General features: G+C 52.2%; 1 protein-coding gene across 3 annotated transcripts; it reads left to right on the top strand.

The window, feature by feature from the left end:
- The first annotated feature begins 221 nt into the window (after positions 1–221).
- Positions 222–19,740, top strand: Ptch2 (patched 2). Of its 3 annotated transcripts, none has more exons than XM_048430606.3 (22): positions 223–673; positions 1,097–1,289; positions 9,165–9,354; positions 9,443–9,512; positions 9,642–9,733; positions 10,267–10,375; positions 11,583–11,704; positions 11,831–11,978; positions 12,068–12,199; positions 12,288–12,443; positions 12,534–12,626; positions 12,953–13,078; positions 13,163–13,281; positions 13,394–13,742; positions 13,856–14,168; positions 14,974–15,116; positions 15,201–15,381; positions 15,500–15,780; positions 15,868–16,005; positions 18,415–18,557; positions 18,636–18,735; positions 18,975–19,740. In XM_048430606.3, exons 1-22 carry the CDS (start codon positions 608–610, stop codon positions 19,164–19,166), a joined length of 3,456 nt encoding a protein of 1,151 aa, XP_048286563.3. In that variant the 5' UTR covers positions 223–607; the 3' UTR covers positions 19,167–19,740. The 3 variants fall into 3 exon arrangements, with proteins under 3 accessions (XP_085554878.2, XP_048286563.3, XP_048286564.3); XM_048430607.3 differs by having other exon boundaries at positions 10,267–10,462; XM_085698752.2 differs by lacking the exon at positions 15,868–16,005 and having other exon boundaries at positions 222–673; positions 10,267–10,462.
- The last annotated feature ends 620 nt before the right edge of the window (positions 19,741–20,360 follow it).

Below are 20,360 nucleotides of genomic sequence, written 5' to 3'. Positions count from 1 at the left end.
TCAGGAAGAAAGGGTGGCCCTAAGGGGACCAGCAGACTCCCTTTCTCAACATCCTGACTTACACTTGGCCAGAGACTAGCGCCTCCAGGATCGCCCTCCCTTCTCCACCCCCTGGGCCCCGCGGGCGGGGAGGCGAGGCAAGGGGTGGCCCTGCCTGGGTGGTCTCCTGCCCCGCCCCCTGCGGCGCCGTTACCTAGCAACGGATCCGGCAGCCGGGCTGCGGGTAATTTGGGCCCCCTCAGCCAATGGGAGGGCGTCACCCCGGCCCGCTCCTTTTTCTGAGGCTCCTGCTGCTTCCCGAGAGATCAGCAGTCGCCACCTTGAGCTGTGAGGTACTTCTCAGCCAGCCGGTTCCACCCACACGCGGAGCCCACTTTGGAGCAAGGTCCACAGATCCAGCGGGACTTAGTGTCGCGGACCTGCGCCACCCCGCACCGCAGCTCCGGGCTGCTCCTGTGCATCTGCACCCGCGTCTCCCTCACGATCGCACGTTCGTGGTCCCTAGAAATCCCCAGGCGAAGCCGGACGGCACAAGGGGCCGAGCTAGTCTATGGACGCGCTCAGATAACTCAGGTTGGGGGCGCTCGCGCCCCCCATCCTCACCAGCATGGTTCGATCGCTGTCTCTTGGAGAGCTGCCTCCAAGCTACACACCTCCAGCTCGGCCTCCTCAGGTGAGTAGAAGGGAAACTAGAAGGAACAGGGTTGCGTCTGTCGCTTGAACGTCTGCGGGGTGTGTGAAGGTTTCTGGTCAAATGTTACTGGATCTGTGAAGACAAGTAAGAGCTAGCAAGCTATGTGTTCGCGTATTTCCTATCATCTGGACAGTGAAAACAGTACGTCTGTGGGTTTGCCTCCGTGCCCAACTAACAGCTAGCGTGTGTTCATGGCTCATAACGCTCAAAAAAATGGGCATTCTCAGGTGTGCTTGTGAAGAAGGCAGAGCAGAAGAGAGTTAAGTCTTCAATTTGAAGTCTCTATCTGTAGCTGCTTCCTGCCCTGCATCCAGAAGTTAGGAAACTAGGACTTGACAGAGAGAGACAAGGGAAGGGTTCTGTATTGTTAAGCTGACACCTGGCTGACCCTTCTCTTTCCAGATCCTAGCTGGGAGCCTGCAGGCTCCTCTCTGGCTTCGTGCTTACTTCCAAGGCCTCCTCTTCTCCCTGGGGTGCAGGATCCAGAGACACTGTGGTAAAGTGCTCTTCCTGGGCCTGGTGGCCTTTGGGGCTCTGGCACTGGGTCTCCGTGTGGCCGTAATTGAGACAGACCTGGAACAACTCTGGGTAGAAGGTGAGTTACTGACACTGGTCATAGCTGCTTTGCTAGGTGGAGCCCAAGACGAAGGTCAGGATGAGGAACTGGTCACTGAGTCCCAGCAGAAATGGTCAAGGATCTGGAGGGGAGTCTCCCCAGTCTGGGCATGTTGGAAAATGCCTGACTCTCCTCCAGTCTCCCTCAGTGCTGTGAATGGAGCCCAGGGCATTGTGCATGCTAGGCAAGACTCCACCATCAAGCTGTACCCTCAGTCTCTCCCTCTACCTCTCTCACCCAGAATTGGAAGCTCTAGATGGTCGATGGTAGCCTCCTTTAACTAAGCTTAGAGAATATTTATCTTTGATCATATGTATGTTTATTTAACATTTATAGCTAGACTGTTTTGTTTCTTTTCATTGAGACAGGGTTTCTCTGTGTGGCCCTGGCTGTCCTGGAACTTATACTATAGACCAGGCTGGCCTCGAACTCAGAGATCTACCTCCCTCTGCCTCCTGAGTGCTGTCATGAAAGGTGTGTGCCACTGCCACCTGGTGAGCCCCCTTTTTTTTTTTAATTGTACATCAGAGTTTAACAAATGGAACCAGACTCATTTCTCGGTAGCCAAGGAAAGTAAAGTGTGTGCTGGGATAAGTTCCACACAAAACAAGGCAGAGGGTTGTCATGCTGTGTACGAGAAGGCAGGGAGGGAGCAGGAAACTGGAAGCTAGGCCTGCGATTCTAGCTACTCAAGGGGTTGAGGCAAGAGAATTGCTTCAGTCTTGGAATTCAACAATAGCCTGTCTCCGAGAGACAGAGACAAAAGGACAGCCAGAAGGGATATGGCTCGGGTTGTAGCTGATGGCAGACTGATTGTCTAGTATGCCCAAGACCCTAGCTAGGTGTGACCCTGACACTGGGAAGTGGGTGAAGCCAGAGTTAGGTGTGGAAGGATAGGAACCCTTGATCACACCAACTGACTGGACTTCTGGGTAGAAATGTCACGCACCCGGGCCCCTGCAGCCCTGGAGTGGAGAAGTAGCCTAGACTGTGCTTTGAGACAATAGTCAGGGTCAAATGAGATCAAATCCCCACTTCCTAATGAGAGCATTAAGCAATTGATAATTTCGGCACGGCTCTATTCTTCCCTGACACCTGGTTTCGTCTGGCAGCTGTCTGACGAATTCACGGTCTTCTCTGTCCTTCTTGGGAAATCTGCATTTGCAGCCCTCCCCAGACCTCCCCAGCCCTGGCCCACACCCAGGGCAGGTTCCAGGTCACTGTCTCGCACCCTTGAGTTATTTCAAATGCTGGCAAGTCCTAGGATATGGAGCAGATGTTCCTGGCGCCTTCCTGCATCTAGGGCTCCCACACCCCAATTTCCCCTCCCCCAGCGCTCTGCAGACTCTTAAGCGCTCACACTCTTAAGACAGCCCTAGGGTCCACAGCAGATGTTTCTCCCTGCCTGCCAGCCTGCCCCCAGCATCAGGACACACACATGTGCATACACGCATGTATGCGTGCGCCCACACAAACCACGGCTGCTTGGGTGGTCCCAAATGACTTTTGAATATCCTGCCACAATAAAGTGAGTCTCGCACGCTCCCCGCTGCCCTTCCCTTCCTCTTTCTGCATTCCCCAGATCTTCCCCAATTAAACACTGCTTCAACATGCACATTTGCTCGTCCCCCTCCTGCCCACCATCACAGAAGGGGCTCTGCCCGGTTCCTGCTGTTGTGAGGAAGGAATTGTAAGAGGTGGTAGTTAATTCCTAGACCTTTTGGGATATGGCCTCCCATGTCATCCAGGTAACCTTGGCCTTGGGATCCTCCTGCCGTAGACTCCTTTGTGTTGAGATTAGTAGGATCACTATCTAAAAGCAGTGACCATGACATGATCATTTCTCTGTAACCTTGTAGTTAAGTCTCCTCATTTAACACCCTTCCCAATGAGGAGCTGATCAAATTGAGAGCCTAAGAGATGTTTTTTTGTTTCTAGTTTTGCTAGGATGGGAAGTAGAAAGAGCAGGATCTCAGTCAACAGAGTTTCAGAGGTCAAGGCCCTCCTTGGCTATAAAATATGACCTGTTTTCCTTTGCTTTTCCTGAATTTTTTGGGGGCCTGGGAGGATGGCTCAGTGAGGAAAGCACTTCCTGTCCAAGTATGAGAACCTAAGTTTGATCCCCAGCATCCACGTAAAAGCCAGACGTGGCAGTGTACCCCTGTAGTCCTGGCACTGGGGGAGTGGGACAGGCAGATTCTGGGACTGCCAGCTAGTCTCACGGAAACCACGAGCTCCAGGCTCAGGCAGAAACTTTGTCTCAGAAAATGAGGTGGAGAGACTGGAAAGATGTCTGGGTAGTTAGGGGTGTTAGCTGTGCAATCTCAAGGACCAGAACTCAGATCCCAGCACCCATGCAGCATCTCTCTCTCTCTCTCTCTCTCTCTCTCTCTCTCTCTCTCTCTCTCTCTCTCTCACACACACACACACACACACACACACACACTCTCACACATGTAATCCCCAGCGTTGGGGGAATGGAGGGTCTCTGGGTCTCTGGGATTTGTTGGCTTCAGACCTACCCAAGAAAACACAAAGCCCGGCTTCAAGGAGACAGCATCCCTCCCCCTCATCCTTGTTTGCCTTCTTTGTTTGGACACAGGCCTGCACACCTGCCTGCGTGCACACACAATAGATAGTTCTGTAAAGGACAGATGACGGCAGGTAGCCTGACTCAAAGATAAGGAGCCGTCAGCCCTTTGATGTGTGAAGGCGCACACGATCACCCGCCTGTTGGTGGAGTCAGCGGCAGCTCAAAGCTGAATCCCTAGGAGCTGGCCCCAGTTCTCATTTCTTGGTTCCTCTTTTTAATGTCTCTCACAATTAGCCCATCCTTTCCACCCTGTGATGGTGCCACAGTTAAGACCTTTTCAATCTTCCGCAGAACACTGCTAATTATATCATTAGGAGTCCTTGTAGCCACATGAAAGAGAGGGAAGGGGGTCCATAGCACAGGAAGGAAGAAGGCTGAGGTTTTGTTCTCGTAACAGGAGATTTGGCAATAGAGAATTCTGGGTGATTAGTCTGGCAGAGGAAGGACAGCAGCCAGGACCCAGGTTCTTTCTTCCCTCTCTGTCTTCAGCAGATGAGACTGGTCCTCAGGCTTCTCCCAAGAAGCTGTTGCTCCTGGACATGGTGGCTCTGGGGAGATGGAAGCAGGAGGATCAGGAGTTCAAGACTCACCTCAGCTACAGAGCAAGTTCAAGGCCAGTCTGGGCCAAGTGGTGAGGATGATAACGGAGGCAGAGGAGGAAAAGACAAGGAAGCTGAAGTCATATCTGGACATGGTGTGGCTTATGCCTAGAAGCAGAGGCAGGAGTGTGTTGAGATCTCCAGGCCAGCCAGGGATACAAAGGCAGACCCTGTCTCCTGTAGGCCAGACTGACCGTGAACTCCTTCACGCTGAGCGGATAACCTTGATTCTCCTGCCTTCTGCCTTCCCAAGTGCTGAGATTAAAGACGTGAGCCACCACACTCAGCCCTGTGTCTCTTTAAAGTGGTGAAGTCTGGGCCTGTTTGCACAGACCGATCATCTCAGTTACTTGGTGGGCTGAGGACTTCCTGGGCTAGAGTAAATTCAAGACCAGTTTTGGCAGTTTATTGAAATGGTGTCTCCAAGTATTAGGACCGGGTAGGTAGCTTGGCAGACAAAGTGCTTGCTTGCCACACAGGCACGTGACCCAACACCTGTGTGAAGGCCATGGGCACACATCTGTAACTCCAGCACTGTGGTGGGCAGAGCAGACACAAGTGGACCCTAGGCCCTGTGCCACAGCAGAAATGGTGAGGTCCAGGTTCAGTGAGAGAACCTGTCTCAAAAAATAGAGAGTGACAGAGGGGAACACAACATATTAACCTCTAGTCTTCACACACGCATGCGCAGGCACACACACACACAGGCACACACTGGCACGCATGCACAGGCACACATACACACTCATAATTAAAAGTACTTTTTTTTAAAAGGACTGAGGCTATAGTGGTAACATGCTTACCTAGCATGTGTAGCCTGTGTTCAATACTAAGTGCATAAATTGATAGGTGGGAAAGTAGGTAGATAGAGGATAGATAGATAGATAGATAGATAGATAGATAGATAGATAGATAGATAAAATAAAGTGGGAAACAAAAATTGAAAAACCTCCTAGCCAATTTCCTGTCTGTTCTACTTGGCGAGAGTTTGTTACTGGTGAATCCTTCAGTTCGCAAAATGCAATGCGATTCTGTGATTGGCACTTTGGAAAATGTGTTTTTGCCCTGTGGCGCTAGGGAGGAATCCAGGCGGAGTCCTTAATCAGTGGCCTTTCTGAGAATGGCTAGTGAAATCAGTTGGCTAGCAAAGAGGCTAAGGAAATAAATCAACCTCGCCTTCATTCAAATCTGCCTTCCCATTGCCCGCTGGCCTGCTTGGGGCCTCCCTGTCCTTGCGTACTCTCAGAGTCTGCAGAGGCCAGGGCTCTTCTGTGAGCCCTGCCTGTACAGCCCTGCCTGTACACACTCTGCCCCCCCCGTCTGTCTCTCCCCTCCGTCTGTCTGATTCAGTCACTTCTTCAGCCTTGTTATGGTTCTTCCCTGGCTCGCTCTCTCATGTATTTATGTGCATGGTGTTTGCCTGTGTGCATGCCTGTGCACCATGTGTTTGCCAAGTGCCTGCAGAGTCCAGAAGCTATCAGATCCCCTGGAGCTGGAGTGACATGCAGCTACATGTATGTCATGTAGGTACCGGGAATTGAACCCGGCTCCTCTGAAAGACCAGCCTGTGCTCTTAACTGCTAAGCCAACTCTCTAGCCCACTGGCTCTCTCTTAACAGTATTAAAACCCCAAACCTTTATTAGTGCACAGCACTGGCTCCTGAACCCCTTTTCTAATTCCAGCGGCCGGCTCTTACTGGCTTATCAGATGATGAAAGCATCAGGTCATTCATCCAAGGCTCTGCTCAGAACCTGCTGCTTCCTGTCTTGATCACAAGACATGAACCCTACAATAGTTCTTACATCCTTAGAAGCAAAATTTTTGGACTAGTGCTTGCGAGCATACTGAAACAACGTACCAGATCCCACTCCCTGGTGGACCTCTATAGTCCAGCAATGCTGTCGGTTTTACATTTTTGTTAATTTAGTAGATAGCAATTCACTACTGCTGTTATTCAAACAGGATCTCCTACAGTACTTCAAGCTGGCCTTAAATCCACAGCTTAATCAACTCAATCCTACCTCAGCTACTTAAGTACCAGCCGCAGCTACATAGAAAATTTGAGGCCAGCCTGGACTACATGAGACCCCATTGCAAAAACAAAAGGAGTGGAGGGTCCAGAGATGAGGTGTGGCTCAGCTGGGAGAGTGACTTTGGTTCCCGCAAAGCCCTGGTCCGTCCCCAGCACTGCCTCGAAGCAGGTGTGTTTATCTCTGCAGGAAGCAGGAAGATTATTAGTACTGTGTCACCCTCAACTACATAACAAGTTCAGGGCCAGCCTGGGCTACGTGAGCCCTTCTCTCAAAAAAAAAGAAAAAAAAAGTCGTGGGTTAAGGGGATGTAGAACAGAGCTCTTGCCCGGTACATGGTGTTACCACGAAGGTAGGCCATGCGCTGGTTAGCTAGGTGTACCCCTCTTCTAGAGAACCAGCTTAGCAGATGCTCTCCCGCTTTCCCCGGCTGTGCACAGTCATGTCTTCCCCGGTTTCCTCTCCTTTTCCTGTGTTGTCATTTCTCTCCTGGCAACTACCGGCTGCAACTCCAGGTCTGCACCTCTGGACCATTCCCTAGGTCTTTCTGCTGCCTTTGTTCTAATACTACCAGGGTGGAGCGCTAGTGGCCTGGTTGGTTGGTTGGTTGGTGTTTGAGGCAGGGCTCACCATGTAGCCAGGCTGCTGTAAGCCCTTGGAACTCAACACCAGTCCTCCTGCTTCTGCTTCTGAAGCTGGAGTCAGAGCCACCACACTCGGCTCACACTAAGATGCGTAAATTGGGCTTGAGAGCCAACTAGGTGGGTAAGAGCGCTGGCTACTCTTACCCAAGACCCAGGTCCAATTCCTAGCACCCACATGGTGGCTCAAAATCCGTAACTCTGGTTTCAGAAGAAATGACTTCTGGGAGCCCCAGACATGCGCCTGATGCATATATATACATGCATGCAGACAAAACATTTGCATGTATAAATAAATAAACCTAAATAAAAATTTGCATATATAAAATAAATAAACCTAAAAAAGTCTTTTAATATTTTAAAATAAATAAAGGTGAGAATTGAGGCTCAGAGATAATAATTTGCCAAGACACAGAGCATTAGAAGCAGGGCCTGAAGAGAGCCTTGTTCTAGCCCCTGAACCCATCACCTCCTCCCATGTACAGTGTGTTCTCTCTGCCCTGATATCTGCCGTCACCCTTGTGAGCTGACATTTGTCTTGTCTGACATTTTATCCTGAGGATTCTTTAGTCCTGCTGGTGTATTTTAAGCTGTGTTTCTTCCTCCCACTTTCTTACCAAGTCTCCCCCATTTTCTCCCTCCTCTCATGCCTCCGCGCACTCACTTACAGGGGCATTTGTCTGTCCTGTCCGCCCTCCTTCCATGTAGCAGCTGCCAACCTAAGCCTGGTGGAATCAGTACTGCAGTAGAGACTGAGGACAGTGGTGGGTAGGGAAGAAGAGTAAGTGGCCTGGATAGAAAATCTGTGTGGCCCTGGGCTGGAAAGATGGCTGGGGGGGGGGGGGGGGTTAGGAGCACTGGCTGCTCTTCCAGGAGACCTGGGTTCAGTACTCAGCAACCACATAGTGGCTCACAACCATCTGAACTGAGATCTGGTGCCCTCTTCTGGCCTGCAGGCACACATGCAGGCAGAACTTTGTCTATATAATAAATAAATAAATCTTTAAAGAGAAAGAAAAGAGAGCCTGTGGTCTTGAAAAAGAGATTGGCTGTTGAGAATGGTGGCACACACTTATAAGCCCAGCACTTGGAAAGCAGAGGTAAGAGAATTGTCCCAAGTTTGAGAACATCCTGGCTAGTTCTAGACCAGCCAGAGCCATAGAATGAGGAGGGTGGGAAGACAGGGAACAAGTGTAGGTGGGTTCCAGAGGGTGACTGTGGCTATCAAGAAAGGCCTCCAGAAAAAATAAAATAAAATAAAAAATAAAAATAAAAATTAAAAGAAAGGCCTCCAGGCAAGTAGAAGGTAAACTGAGTCTGAGAGCAGACCAAATCCACAGTGTCCCTGCTGTGGCTCTCACCCTCCTCCAAGCCATAGGTCATGTCCCCTCAAATTGTCCCTTCTGGGATGGGGGGGACGACATGGTGGTGACAGAGTGGGTGACTCCACGGCTCGCATAATGCAAAACTTGAAGGATGCCGCAGGCATGGCTCTCAGTGAGGCCGAGGAATGGAGTCTGGGTCTCTAACCCTCCTTGCCCCGTGTCAGGAAGCAGGACACTGAAGACTACTGACTCCCCCTTGCCCATGGGCCGCGGGGTCTGTCGTTACCAGGCACAGCGTCACTGCCCATGCACCTGACTAGAAGCAGCCTCTAGACCTGATTTTGAGCAAACCCTCCCCTCAGGTCCCTGTGGTCCCTCCTTGGTCTGCCCAGCTAAGCAGAGTGGGACTGAGGGTGCCGTACCTGGATGTTCCTCTAACCCTGCAAGCCTAGCTCACACTGATATGTTCCTTCTGGTGCTGAGATTGAGCCCAGGGCCCTGTACCTTCTGGGCAAGCCCTCTACCATGGACTGACACCTATCTGACCCCTGTGCAAACCTTCAAGCCTTTGCATTGAGCCCCAGCCAGCCTGGGTCATACTTGGACTCTAGACCTCCATGCTCTACCTGGGCCCTTCCCCCAGCCTTTTCTCTTTGCTCCGGCAGTGGACAGCCGGGTGAGCCAGGAGCTGCATTACACCAGAGAGAAGCTGGGTGAGGAGGCTGCATACACCTCTCAGATGCTGATTCAGACTGCACGCCAGGAGGGCGGAAACGTCCTCACCGCCGAGGCACTTGGCCTTCACCTCCAGGCGGCCCTCACAGCCAGTAAAGTACAAGTGTCACTTTATGGGAAGTAAGTCTGGCTGAAGCCCTGGGTGACTGGGCGCGGTAGTGTGCTGGGGTCCCTAGCCTGCTGCTCACCTGTGTCCTGGCCTTGGCAGGTCCTGGGATTTGAACAAAATCTGCTACAAGTCAGGAGTTCCACTCATTGAAAATGGAATGATTGAGCGGGTGAGTGCCCCCAGGCTGTCCCCAAGTGCTGGGGAGAGGCACTGGGGGAAGGCTCAGAGCTTCCACTGGAGGTGGGGGTGTTGGGAGGATTGCAGAGGGTATCCTAGTGACCCGGGGTGTCCTTGGCAGATGATTGAGAAGCTGTTCCCATGTGTGATCCTCACCCCGCTTGACTGCTTCTGGGAGGGAGCCAAACTCCAAGGGGGCTCTGCCTACTTGCCGTGAGTGCCGCCCCAGCCGCCCCTGGAGCCTGTTTCATCTCCCGCCAGGGACTCCCCCTGAAGAAAGGAGAGGTGTGGGGGTGTGAATGAGAAGGATGGTGAAAGCCTTGCCAAGGGCTGCCCAAGGCTCTCCACCTGCCTCTCCTCGCCTCTGAAGGGAAGGAGGGCCTGTCTGGTTTAGACAGAACATGCACCTCTAGATCATGCATGATCAGAGATCTCTAGAGACTTTCCTGCTTGCAGTAACTGTCAACTGAGTTGTTGCTTGGAGTGAAAAGAAAGCCTGTTAGACACAGGTGCGGGGAGTAGTGAGGTTTTCTGATCTGTCCACATATCAAGCACATATCCCAAGGTCTGTCTTAGCCCCTTTTGTGTCCAGAGCTCACTGCAGCAGGCTGGTAGCTGAGGCAAGCCACACCTTGTACACTCTCCTTGTGGAAGAGGTCCACGGAGTGAAGCAGGGCCCATGGCAGAAGTCTGCGGGCAGGCATTTATTTCTGACCTTCATTAACCACGGGTTTGCCTTCCCCCAGGGGCCGTCCTGATATTCAGTGGACCAACCTAGATCCCCAGCGGCTGCTAGAGGAGCTTGGCCCCTTCGCCTCTCTGGAGGGCTTCAGGGAGCTGTTAGAAAAAGCACAGGTGGGCCAGGCCTACGTTGGGCGACCTTGTCTGGACCCCGATGACCCCCACTGCCCACCTAGTGCCCCCAACCATCAGAGCAGACAGGTGGGTTCCTGGCCAGATCTGCCAAGAAAAGACAGTTTCCCATCCTTCTCCCTTCCCTGTGTCTCTGAGTTCTGAGAGGTGTTCTGCCCATCTCTGTTTTCTGGAAGCACACACACACAAGTGTTCTCTTCTTGCCAGGGCGGTGGTGGTGCATGCCTTTTTTGTTTGTTTTTGGAGACAGGGTTTCTCTGTAGCTTTGGAACCTGTCCTGGAACTAGCTCTTGTAGACCAGGCTGGCCTTGAACTCACAGAGATCTGCCTTCCTCTGCCTCCCAAGTGCTGGGATTAAAGGCGTGTGCCACCACCTCCTCAGGTAGAAGCAGGTGAAGACAGCTAGAACTGTTACATAGAGAAACCCTGTCTTAAAAAACCAAAACCAAACAAAACAACAACAAAAAGTGGGCATGATGGCTCATGCCTGTAGCTCTCCACACTCCAGAGGTAGAAACAGAGTAGAAGCTTAAGGTCAGGCTGGATACATAGTGAGTTTAAGGCCAACCTGGACAACAAAGGATGTAAGATAAAGCTACCTACGACTATCATAGCTCATTTCCCAAGTGCCTGTACCTTTGGTGGTGGGGCTGCTCTCAGAGCCCTCTGTGATTATGCCTCTTTCTTCCAACAACCCACTTTCCAGGCCTTTGATTCCTCCTGTGGCCTCTGGAAAATGCGTGCACGCGCGTGCACACACACACACACACACACACACACACACACATCCTTATTGCTGGGTATACAGATGTGTATCACCGTGCTGGGCTGGATCACACTTTCACCTCTCCTTTTTTGTATGTGATAGTAATGGTGATTGAATCCTTGTGCATGCTCTACCACTGAGCATTATCCCTGGCCACTTAGAGCTCTTAGTATATTAAACTCAGGGCTGCTGAGATGGCTCAGCAGGTAAAGGCACTCGTCACCAAGCCTGATGACCCAAGTTTGATTCCCAGGACCCACATGATGGAAAGAGAGAGAGACACAATCTCAGAAGCTATCCTCTGACCTCTGCCTCCACATACATGCCATGACGTGCTTGCATGCTCACATATGTGCACACACATAAATCAGTATAATTTTTAAAATCCTAAAGATTTATAAAGCTCTTTCTCTTCCCCTCTAGGCTCCCAATGTGGCTCAAGAGCTGAGTGGGGGCTGTCATGGCTTCTCCCACAAGTTCATGCACTGGCAAGAGGAGCTGCTGCTGGGGGGCACAGCCAGAGATCTCCAAGGACAGCTGCTGAGGTCGGGCCTCCCCTGGGACTTGGTGAGGGTACTTGGACATCCACACTGTAATGCTAGGCAGTTCTGGAACAAGTGCCCCACTAACCCACAAGCTCTGACACACACCCCCGCTGTACCCCCAACCAGGGCAGAAGCCTTACAGAGCACCTTCCTGCTGATGAGTCCCCGCCAGCTGTACGAGCACTTCCGGGGCGACTACCAGACGCACGACATCGGCTGGAGCGAGGAGCAGGCCAGCACAGTGCTGCAGACCTGGCAGCGGCGCTTCGTGCAGGTCAGTGTGGGCGGAGCCAAAGGAGAGCTCGCTGAGGCCACCCCTCCCTCGCTCCCTCCCGCCCCCTCACGGCCACCCTGTCTCCCCAGCTAGCCCAGGAGGCTCTGCCTGCCAACGCGTCCCAGCAGATCCACGCCTTCTCCTCCACAAGCCTGGACGATATCCTGCACGAGTTCTCTGAAGTCAGTGCCACCCGCGTGGTGGGAGGCTACCTGCTCATGGTGGGTCCGCATCTAGCAGTCCGGCCTCAGCCCCAGCAAGTTTCCACCCTGGAGGTCCCTGTCTGAGATTGTGTCCCTCTCCCCACAGCTGGCCTATGCCTGTGTGACAATGCTACGGTGGGACTGTGCCCAGTCCCAGGGGGCCGTAGGTCTTGCTGGGGTGTTGCTGGTGGCCCTGGCAGTGGCCTCAGGCCTTGGACTTTGTGCCCTGCTTGGCATCACTTTCAATGCTGCTACTACTCAGGTAGACCAGGACTCGGGGGCAGCCTCCAGTGGTCGTCCCAAGCTACATGGTTCCTCCAGATGCCTGATTGTCCCCTCTCTGCCCCTCCAGGTCCTGCCCTTTTTGGCTCTGGGCATCGGCGTGGATGACATATTCCTGCTGGCACATGCCTTCACAAAGGCTCCACCCGACACCCCTCTCCCAGTAAGAACCCGTCCATCAACCTGGGCCCAGCTGAAGTTCATCAAAGTGGTTAAGAGCCTCCTGATTTGAGTAACCTTGTCTGACCGGCTCATTAGCCTTTCTGTGTGCATTCATCTGCCCGCATAGGAACGGGAGTAACCGTAGCCGCGCGAGTCCTGAGGGCTGGGTAGGATCAGGGATGTAATTCAAGACCTTAGGCCGCGGGCACGTGCCCGTTCATAGTACCTGACAAATGTGACTGCGGTGACATCTGAGTTCCTTCCCTGCCAAGTTTCTGAGCCCCCCCCTTCCCCCGTGACCTGAGAGTCCCTGTTCTATCCTGGCAGGAGCGTATGGGTGAGTGTTTGAGACGCACGGGCACCAGTGTCGCGCTGACATCCATCAACAACATGGTCGCTTTCTTCATGGCCATCCTGGTTCCCATTCCTGCACTGCGGGCTTTCTCCCTCCAGGTGAGGCCTCATGAATGGGCAGGTGGGATGCGGTGGCCATGGAGCTCGGAGCACGCTTCATCGGGCCTTTATTCTGTCTCCCAGGCGGCTGTAGTGGTTGGCTGCAACTTCGCAGCGGTGATGCTCGTCTTCCCCGCCATCCTCAGCCTCGACCTCTGCCGCCGCCACCGCCAACGCCTAGATGTTCTCTGCTGCTTTTCTAGGTGCTGTCCCTGGGTGCCCGCCCTTTTCCTTCCTCGACCTCATCCTAGCTGTCCTCTCCCTCCCCCCCCCCATCTAGCTCATGACTCATCGGCTTCTCCCTGACTCTTCCAGCCCCTGTCCTGCCCAAGTCATTCAGATCCTGCCCCAGGAGCTAGGGGACAGAACAGTGCCGGTGGGCGTTGCCCACCTGACAGCCACGGTGCAAGCTTTCACCCACTGCGAAGCCAGCAGCCAGCACGTAGTCACCATTTTGCCTCCTCAAACCCACCTGATATCCCCACCTTCCGACACACTGGGCTCTGAACTCTACAGCACTGGAGGGTCCACACGGGACCTTCTAGGCCAGGAGGAGGGGGCAAGGCCAAAGGCAGTCTGCAGGCCCCTGCTCTGTGCCCACTGGACTCTTGCCCATTTTGCCCGATATCAGTTTGCTCCGTTACTGCTCCAGACACAAGCCAAGGTTAGTCGAGGTGCAAGGTGCGGCAGAACAGGGACCCAGCATGTCTGGCCCCAGGGAGGGCAGCAGGCTGGAGGGCAGCTCTAGGCCTCCTGCTTAGTTCCCGTTTTCCACAGGCCCTGGTGCTGGTGTTCTTTGGGGCACTTTTGGGCCTGAGCCTCTATGGAGCCACCTTGGTACAAGATGGGCTGGCCCTGACAGATGTGGTACCTCGGGGCACCAAGGAGCATGCCTTCCTGAGCGCCCAGCTCAGGTACTTCTCCCTGTATGAGGTGGCCCTGGTGACACAGGGTGGCTTTGACTACGCCCACTCCCAACGTGCCCTCTTTGATCTGCACCAGCGCTTCAGCTCCCTCAAGGCCGTGTTGCCCCCACCTGCCTCCCAGGCACCCCGCACCTGGCTGCACTACTACCGCAGCTGGCTGCAAGGTAAGGCCAAGAGACCCACATGTCGGACTGCTTCCAAGCACAGTCTAGAGCCGTAGGCCATCGTGACTGTCTAGGCAGTGAGATGTCTCTCAATCTAGAACTTTGAAAGTTGCTTACAATGCACTTCCTGTTTACTTAGGTAATATTATATCCTTCTGGGGTCTTTGATGGAGTTGAAGACAAAAAGTTATAATTATAGTTTTCCTTAGTTATGATAAAAGATATTAAATATAAAACTTTAGACTCTCAAAGATAAAATAGATGATAGTATATTTTCTTTAATTTTTCCAGATACAAATAGACTAAATATTGTAATTTTTGCTTGATACTTACTTTGTTATATATAATTTTACTATGTTAAAGTTAAAACCTTTCTTTTAAATTAGACAGAAGAGGGGAGATAATGTGGGATTCCCCTCTGTATGCCGGGAATATGTTCTATTACCCTCGGGTAATGAATAAAGTTGTTATGGCCAATGGCTTCACAGAGTAAGGCCAGGTGGGAAATCTGAACAGAGATATAGAGAGAAGGTAGGCAGAGTCAAGGAGACACCATGTAGCTGCTGAAGGAGACAGATCCTTACCAGTATCCTTACCGATCCTTACCAGTAAACCACAGCCATGTGCCAATACATAGCTGAATAGAAATGGGTTAATTCAAGATGTAAGAGCTAGCTAGGAATATGCCTAAATCATTGGTCGAACAGTGTTATAATTAACATTTCAGTGTGATTATTTGGGTCTGAGCAGTTGGGAAATAAACGAGCAGTCTCTGCCCACACTGGCCCATCCTGTGTACCTGCAGGTATCCAGGCTGCATTTGACCAAGACTGGGCTTCTGGGCGCATTACCCGCCACTCTTACCGCAACGGCTCTGAAGATGGCGCCCTGGCCTACAAACTGCTCATCCAAACAGGGAATGCCCAGGAGCCTCTGGATTTCAACCAGGTGAGGAGTGGGCTGACCGGTCAAAGAGCACCGGTGGGCTCTAGACCGTGTGGCCCAGGCCTTAAGCCTTCTCTGCCTTCCCAGCTGACCACAAGGAAACTGGTGGACAAGGAAGGACTGATTCCACCAGAACTCTTCTACATGGGGCTAACTGTGTGGGTGAGCAGTGACCCCCTGGGCCTAGCAGCCTCTCAGGCCAACTTCTACCCCCCACCTCCCGAATGGCTGCACGACAAATACGATACCACTGGGGAGAACCTTCGCAGTGAGTGCTGGGGGGCTCGCCTAGACCCTCTCCTCAGCCGCACGGCCCTGACCCTCCACCCCCCTCACTGTCCCACTCATCCCGTCACCCTCCCTCTGTCTCTCTGTCCCCTCCACAGTCCCAGCAGCCCAGCCCTTGGAGTTTGCCCAGTTCCCCTTCCTATTGCACGGACTCCAAAAGACTGCAGACTTCGTAGAAGCCATCGAGGGGGCCCGGGCGGCATGCACAGAGGCAGGCCAGGCAGGAGTACATGCCTACCCCAGCGGTTCCCCCTTCCTCTTCTGGGAGCAGTATCTGGGGCTGCGGCGCTGCTTCCTCCTGGCGATCTGCATCTTGCTGGTGTGCACCTTCCTTGTCTGTGCTCTGCTGCTCCTCGATCCGTGGACAGCCGGCCTCATAGTGAGTGTTTGCAGGGTGGAGTGGGAGAGACCCCAGCAGCACCCACCCTGCCCTGTGCAGACCCTGGGTGAGCCCTGCCCTCCACAGGTGCTGGTCCTGGCCATGATGACTGTGGAGCTCTTTGGTATCATGGGATTCCTGGGCATCAAGCTGAGTGCCATCCCTGTGGTGATCCTTGTGGCCTCTGTGGGCATTGGTGTTGAATTCACAGTTCACATGGCTCTGGTAAGCCTAGGCCCTGGGAGGAAAGGTCAGCTGATCAGTATTTAACAGAGAGGGTGCGATCACTCTCTGTGTGCTAGGAACTGTCTGAAATGGGCATGGTGGTTGCAGACCTTTATTCTATTTTTTTAAAAAGACTTATTCATTAATTATGTATACAGCATTCTACTTGCATGTGTCCCTGCAAGACACAGAAGAGGGCGCCAGATCTCATTACAGATGGTTGTGAGCCACCATGTGGTTGCTGGGAATTGAACTCAGAACCTCTGGAAGAACAGCCAGTTCTTAACCTCTGAGCCATCTCTCCAGCCCCCTTTATTCTATTTTTTAGAAAAATGTATTTAAATTCATTTTGTGTACATTGGTGTGAAGTTGTCAGGTCCCCTGGAACTGGAGTTACAGACAGCTGTGAGATGCCATGTGGGTGCTGGGAATTAAAACCAGGTCCTCTGGAAGAGGAGCCAGAGCTCTTAACCACTGAGCCATCTCTCCAGCCTTAATAATTGTATCTTAATTAGTCTAGATGGCCAGTAGATAAGTAAGCAAATAAGGGCCACATCTGTAGTGAGAGAGAAAGAAAGGCCTGATTGGAATGGCGTAGACAGAATGGAAGGTGGGAAGACAGAAAACATTACTTTCCCTGAGGCAGTCGCACATAATTTAGGCTGACCTACTGCCTACTGGCTGGGGATGACCTTGAACTCCTAATCCTCCTGCCTCTGATTTTTGTGTTTTCAGACTTTGGATCAAACTCATACACACCAAGCAGGTGCTCTGCCATTAGGCCATATCCTCATTCCTAGGAACCAACAATTCCTTTAGATAGTTTTGCTATAAAGGGGAACAGAAATTGCACAGATAGCAATGTGGGTATGAAGGGGGATCCTACTGAAATAGATGTGTTAGAGCCAAAGAGGGTCCAGGGCTGTCCCAGAGCATCACATTCACAGGCCGGCTGAAGAACCAACACAGCAGCTAGTCTCACAAATAGCATCCCTCACCTGTCCCCACAGCCCCATAATAACAGATTATGAGAACAATATATTAGTCTGCTGTAATTGTACATGTCTGTAGTCCAGGCACTCAGGAGTCAAAAGCAGGAGGATCACCACAGTTTTAAGGGCAGCCTGGTCTACATAGTGATCTGCAAGACCTTGTCTAAAACCAGCAAATAATAAACAAAGCAACAAGAAAGAGCTGGCAAGATGGCTCAGAGGCTAAGAGCATTGACTGCTCTTCCCTGAGTTCACAACCATCTATAAGGAGACCTAGTGCCCTCTTCTGGTGTACAGGCAAAATAGACAGACGGCACACTGTATACATTTAAAAAAATAAAGCAATATATGAATAGGGCATAGTGGTACACACCTTTAATCTCATCCTTGATTGGTGGAGGCAGGAGGATGAGTTCATCCACAGCTATATAACAAGTTTGAGGCCAGCCTGGGCTATGTAGCAAGTCACAAACCAGTCCAAACTACATCAGTCTCTGCCTCAAATAAACACTAAAGGATTATAGCTATACTTCAGTAGTTGAACGCACACCTGATCGGATATTCCCCAGCACTGATGGGGGGAGGGGGAGCCAGTGTGCAGAACAGCACAAAGAAAAAAATTTAAATGTTACCCTGAGGAACTAGGGAGACAGCTCCACAGTAAACAATGCTGGCTGCTCTTGGAGAAGACCCAGATTAAGGTCCCAGCACCCACTCGGCCACTCACAAAACATCTGTACCTTGCCTCAGGGGATCCAAAGCCTCTCTTATGGCCTCTTCAGGCACTGCACACACGTGGTGCACGTATACACGTGCAGGCAAACCATACATATAAAACAAAGACAAAATCTTTAAAAAAAAAAAAGTTATCCTATTATTACCCTAAGTCAGGTGTGGGCCAGGAGTTGGCACACATGTTTTATTATTACGTATATTTAATTTTGAGGAAGGGGTATCCAGAGGACAGTTGCAGTAGCTAGTTCCCTCCGTCCACTTTGTTGGCCCTGGGAATTAAATTCAAATCACCAGGCTTGGCAGCAAGCACCCTTTTCCACTGAGCCATCTTGCTGGTCCCGTGCACATTTTTTTGGAAAAGACTGGGTAGTAAGTGTCTCAACCTCCGCAAGTGACATTCTTACCATCATGGCACAAAGGCTGCCATAGGCAACAGTGCTTTGATGAATGAGTAGTCCGGCGTCATCAAATCTGACCAAACACCATTGACATCTCTCTGGACATCGCTCTGTGTGGCCAGACACATCTCTAATGTTACCAGAGTGGACTCAACAATGCTTTCGGACCATTCCCACAAAGTTAGTTCACCTGGGCGCGCCCCGGAATAGATGGACAGCCACTGGGGACACTGGGTGAGCTGGCTGTGGTTGGCAGAGGAGGAACTCCAGGACTCTCTCCCTAGGGCTTCCTGACCGCCCAGGGGAGCCGGAACCTGCGCGCGGCTCGGGCTCTAGAGCAAACATTTGCCCCTGTGACCGATGGGGCTGTCTCCACGCTGCTGGGCCTGCTCATGCTTGCTGGGTCCAACTTTGACTTCATCATAAGGTACAGGAGGGCTCAGGAAGGGGGGACAGCCACCCTGACCTCAGGGCCTGGACACCAACCCTCCTTCTTTCCCCCCAGGTACTTCTTCGTGGTGCTGACAGTGCTAACACTCTTGGGCCTGCTTCATGGACTTCTGCTGCTGCCTGTACTGCTCTCCATCCTGGGCCCTCCACCACAGGTGACCGAACTCTCGCTCTGTGCTCACCCTAGGGGATGGGATGGTAAAGCAAGGGAAGGGACAGACCCATTACCAATGCCCTCAGCCTTCGGTGGGCCCGGCCTTGCCCTTTTAGGGCCCAGACCAGAGGGTTTGTGCAGCCTTGCAATCTTGTATTGGGAGCTCTGACAGGAGCCCAGCCTGTCCACAGTAGTGGTGATCTCCATGAAGGGACTCACTGGGACTGGGGTCTCCTCCAGGTGGTACAGATCTACAAGGAGAGCCCACAGGTCCTAAGCCCTGCAGCTCCACGGGGAGGTGGGCTCAGGTGGGGCATGCCCGCCACCCTGCCGCAGAGTTTTGCCAGAGTGACTACCTCCATGACTGTGGCCCTCCACCCACCACCACTGCCCGGAGCCTACGTCCACCCAGCCCCTGATGAGCCGACGTAGTCCCCCGCTGCCACCCTAGCTGCTGACAGCTCTGTTCTAGGGGACTGGGTCTAACCACTGATTGAAAGGTCATCTGAATCGCAGAGACCCCACGGGGCCACAGGAAGTCCCTGGGAAGCAGCGAATGGGGGTGAATAGGGGGTGAAAGGCACCGTGGATCCCTGGAAGGCCCGGCGCTGCTCTCTGCATCTCTTCCCCTGACTCAGCCACCCCACACTTATCTGATAACCCAAAGAAAACGGCTACTGCTTGGCTGAGAGCATCCTAACACACAGGACTCATGGGAAACTCCCGACTGGGTCCAGGTTGGGGTGAAAGACTGCGTTCTGGCTGCAGTGCAGCCCTGTCCTCTTCTGCCCCACACTGTCACCTCAGCAGACCAAGCCAGAGGGTCTTTAGCACATTCTCCCAGTCCCGGCCCTTCACTGCTTGGTGACTCCTAAGGAGGCCTTCTGTACCTCTTCCCCCTCCTGCCATATAAGTTATTTATATGAAGATGTTTATTTTTGTACATAGAAGCTATTGCCGCAAAAAGTCTTATTTTTAAAGAGTAAAATATATTCTATACCAACCATTTCAGATGATTGTGGTGCTTTTTGGTTTTTAGATGACTCATGAAAGTTAGCTATCAGAGGTGGCTTGTGTGGTGTCAGGGCCTGAAGTCCTGGTCTTGTCTAGTTTTGGGAAAGACCTCAAAGCCGGGTGGTGGAGGCACATGTCCTTGATTCCAGCACTTGGGAGGCTAAAGCAGGTGAATCTCTGTGATTTCAAGGCCAGGCTGGTCCACAGGTTCCAGGACAGCCAGGGCTGCTACACAGAGAAACCCTGTCTTGAAAAACAAAAAAGAGAAAGAAAGGGGAAGACCTTAGATGCTGAAGTTTTATCAAAGTACTTGGCAACTGGCAAGCATAAACGCTTAGTATAAGGCACTTCGGGAGCTGCCAGTTCCCATAGGGAGCCCAAGAACCATACCACGCACCGCCAATCCTGTAAATGGCACAGAAACCGCTGTAAAATTACAGTTCTCTTAAGGGGGTCGACCCCAAGTTCCTAGGGAATATGCACCTTGCCAAGAAGCACAGCAAGGACCTGCAGAAGGTGCAGGCAAACAAGGCAAAGGCAAAAAACGTATACACAGAGGCTGCAGTTAGGGCTCTTGGGAAGCCTAAGGCAGTGAAGCCCACAGTGCCAAAG

The sequence above is a fragment of the Myodes glareolus genome, chromosome 3 (assembly GCF_982192425.1).
Source record: "Myodes glareolus chromosome 3, mMyoGla1.1, whole genome shotgun sequence".
Classification (NCBI taxonomy): Eukaryota; Metazoa; Chordata; class Mammalia; order Rodentia; family Cricetidae; genus Myodes; species Myodes glareolus.
The sequence above is the reverse complement of the archived record's forward strand: the minus strand, read 5'-3'. Positions and strand labels throughout refer to the sequence as shown.

Coding starts and splice junctions, on each gene's coding strand:
- Ptch2 (XM_048430607.3), top strand. CDS start 608: ATGGTTCGATCGCTGTCTCTTGGAGAGCTGCCTCCAAGCTACACACCT. Junction 14,169..14,973: donor CTACCGCAGCTGGCTGCAAG/GTAAGGCCAAGA, acceptor GTGTACCTGCAG/GTATCCAGGCTGCATTTGAC. Junction 16,006..18,414: donor TCACAGTTCACATGGCTCTG/GTAAGCCTAGGC, acceptor CTCTCTCCCTAG/GGCTTCCTGACCGCCCAGGG.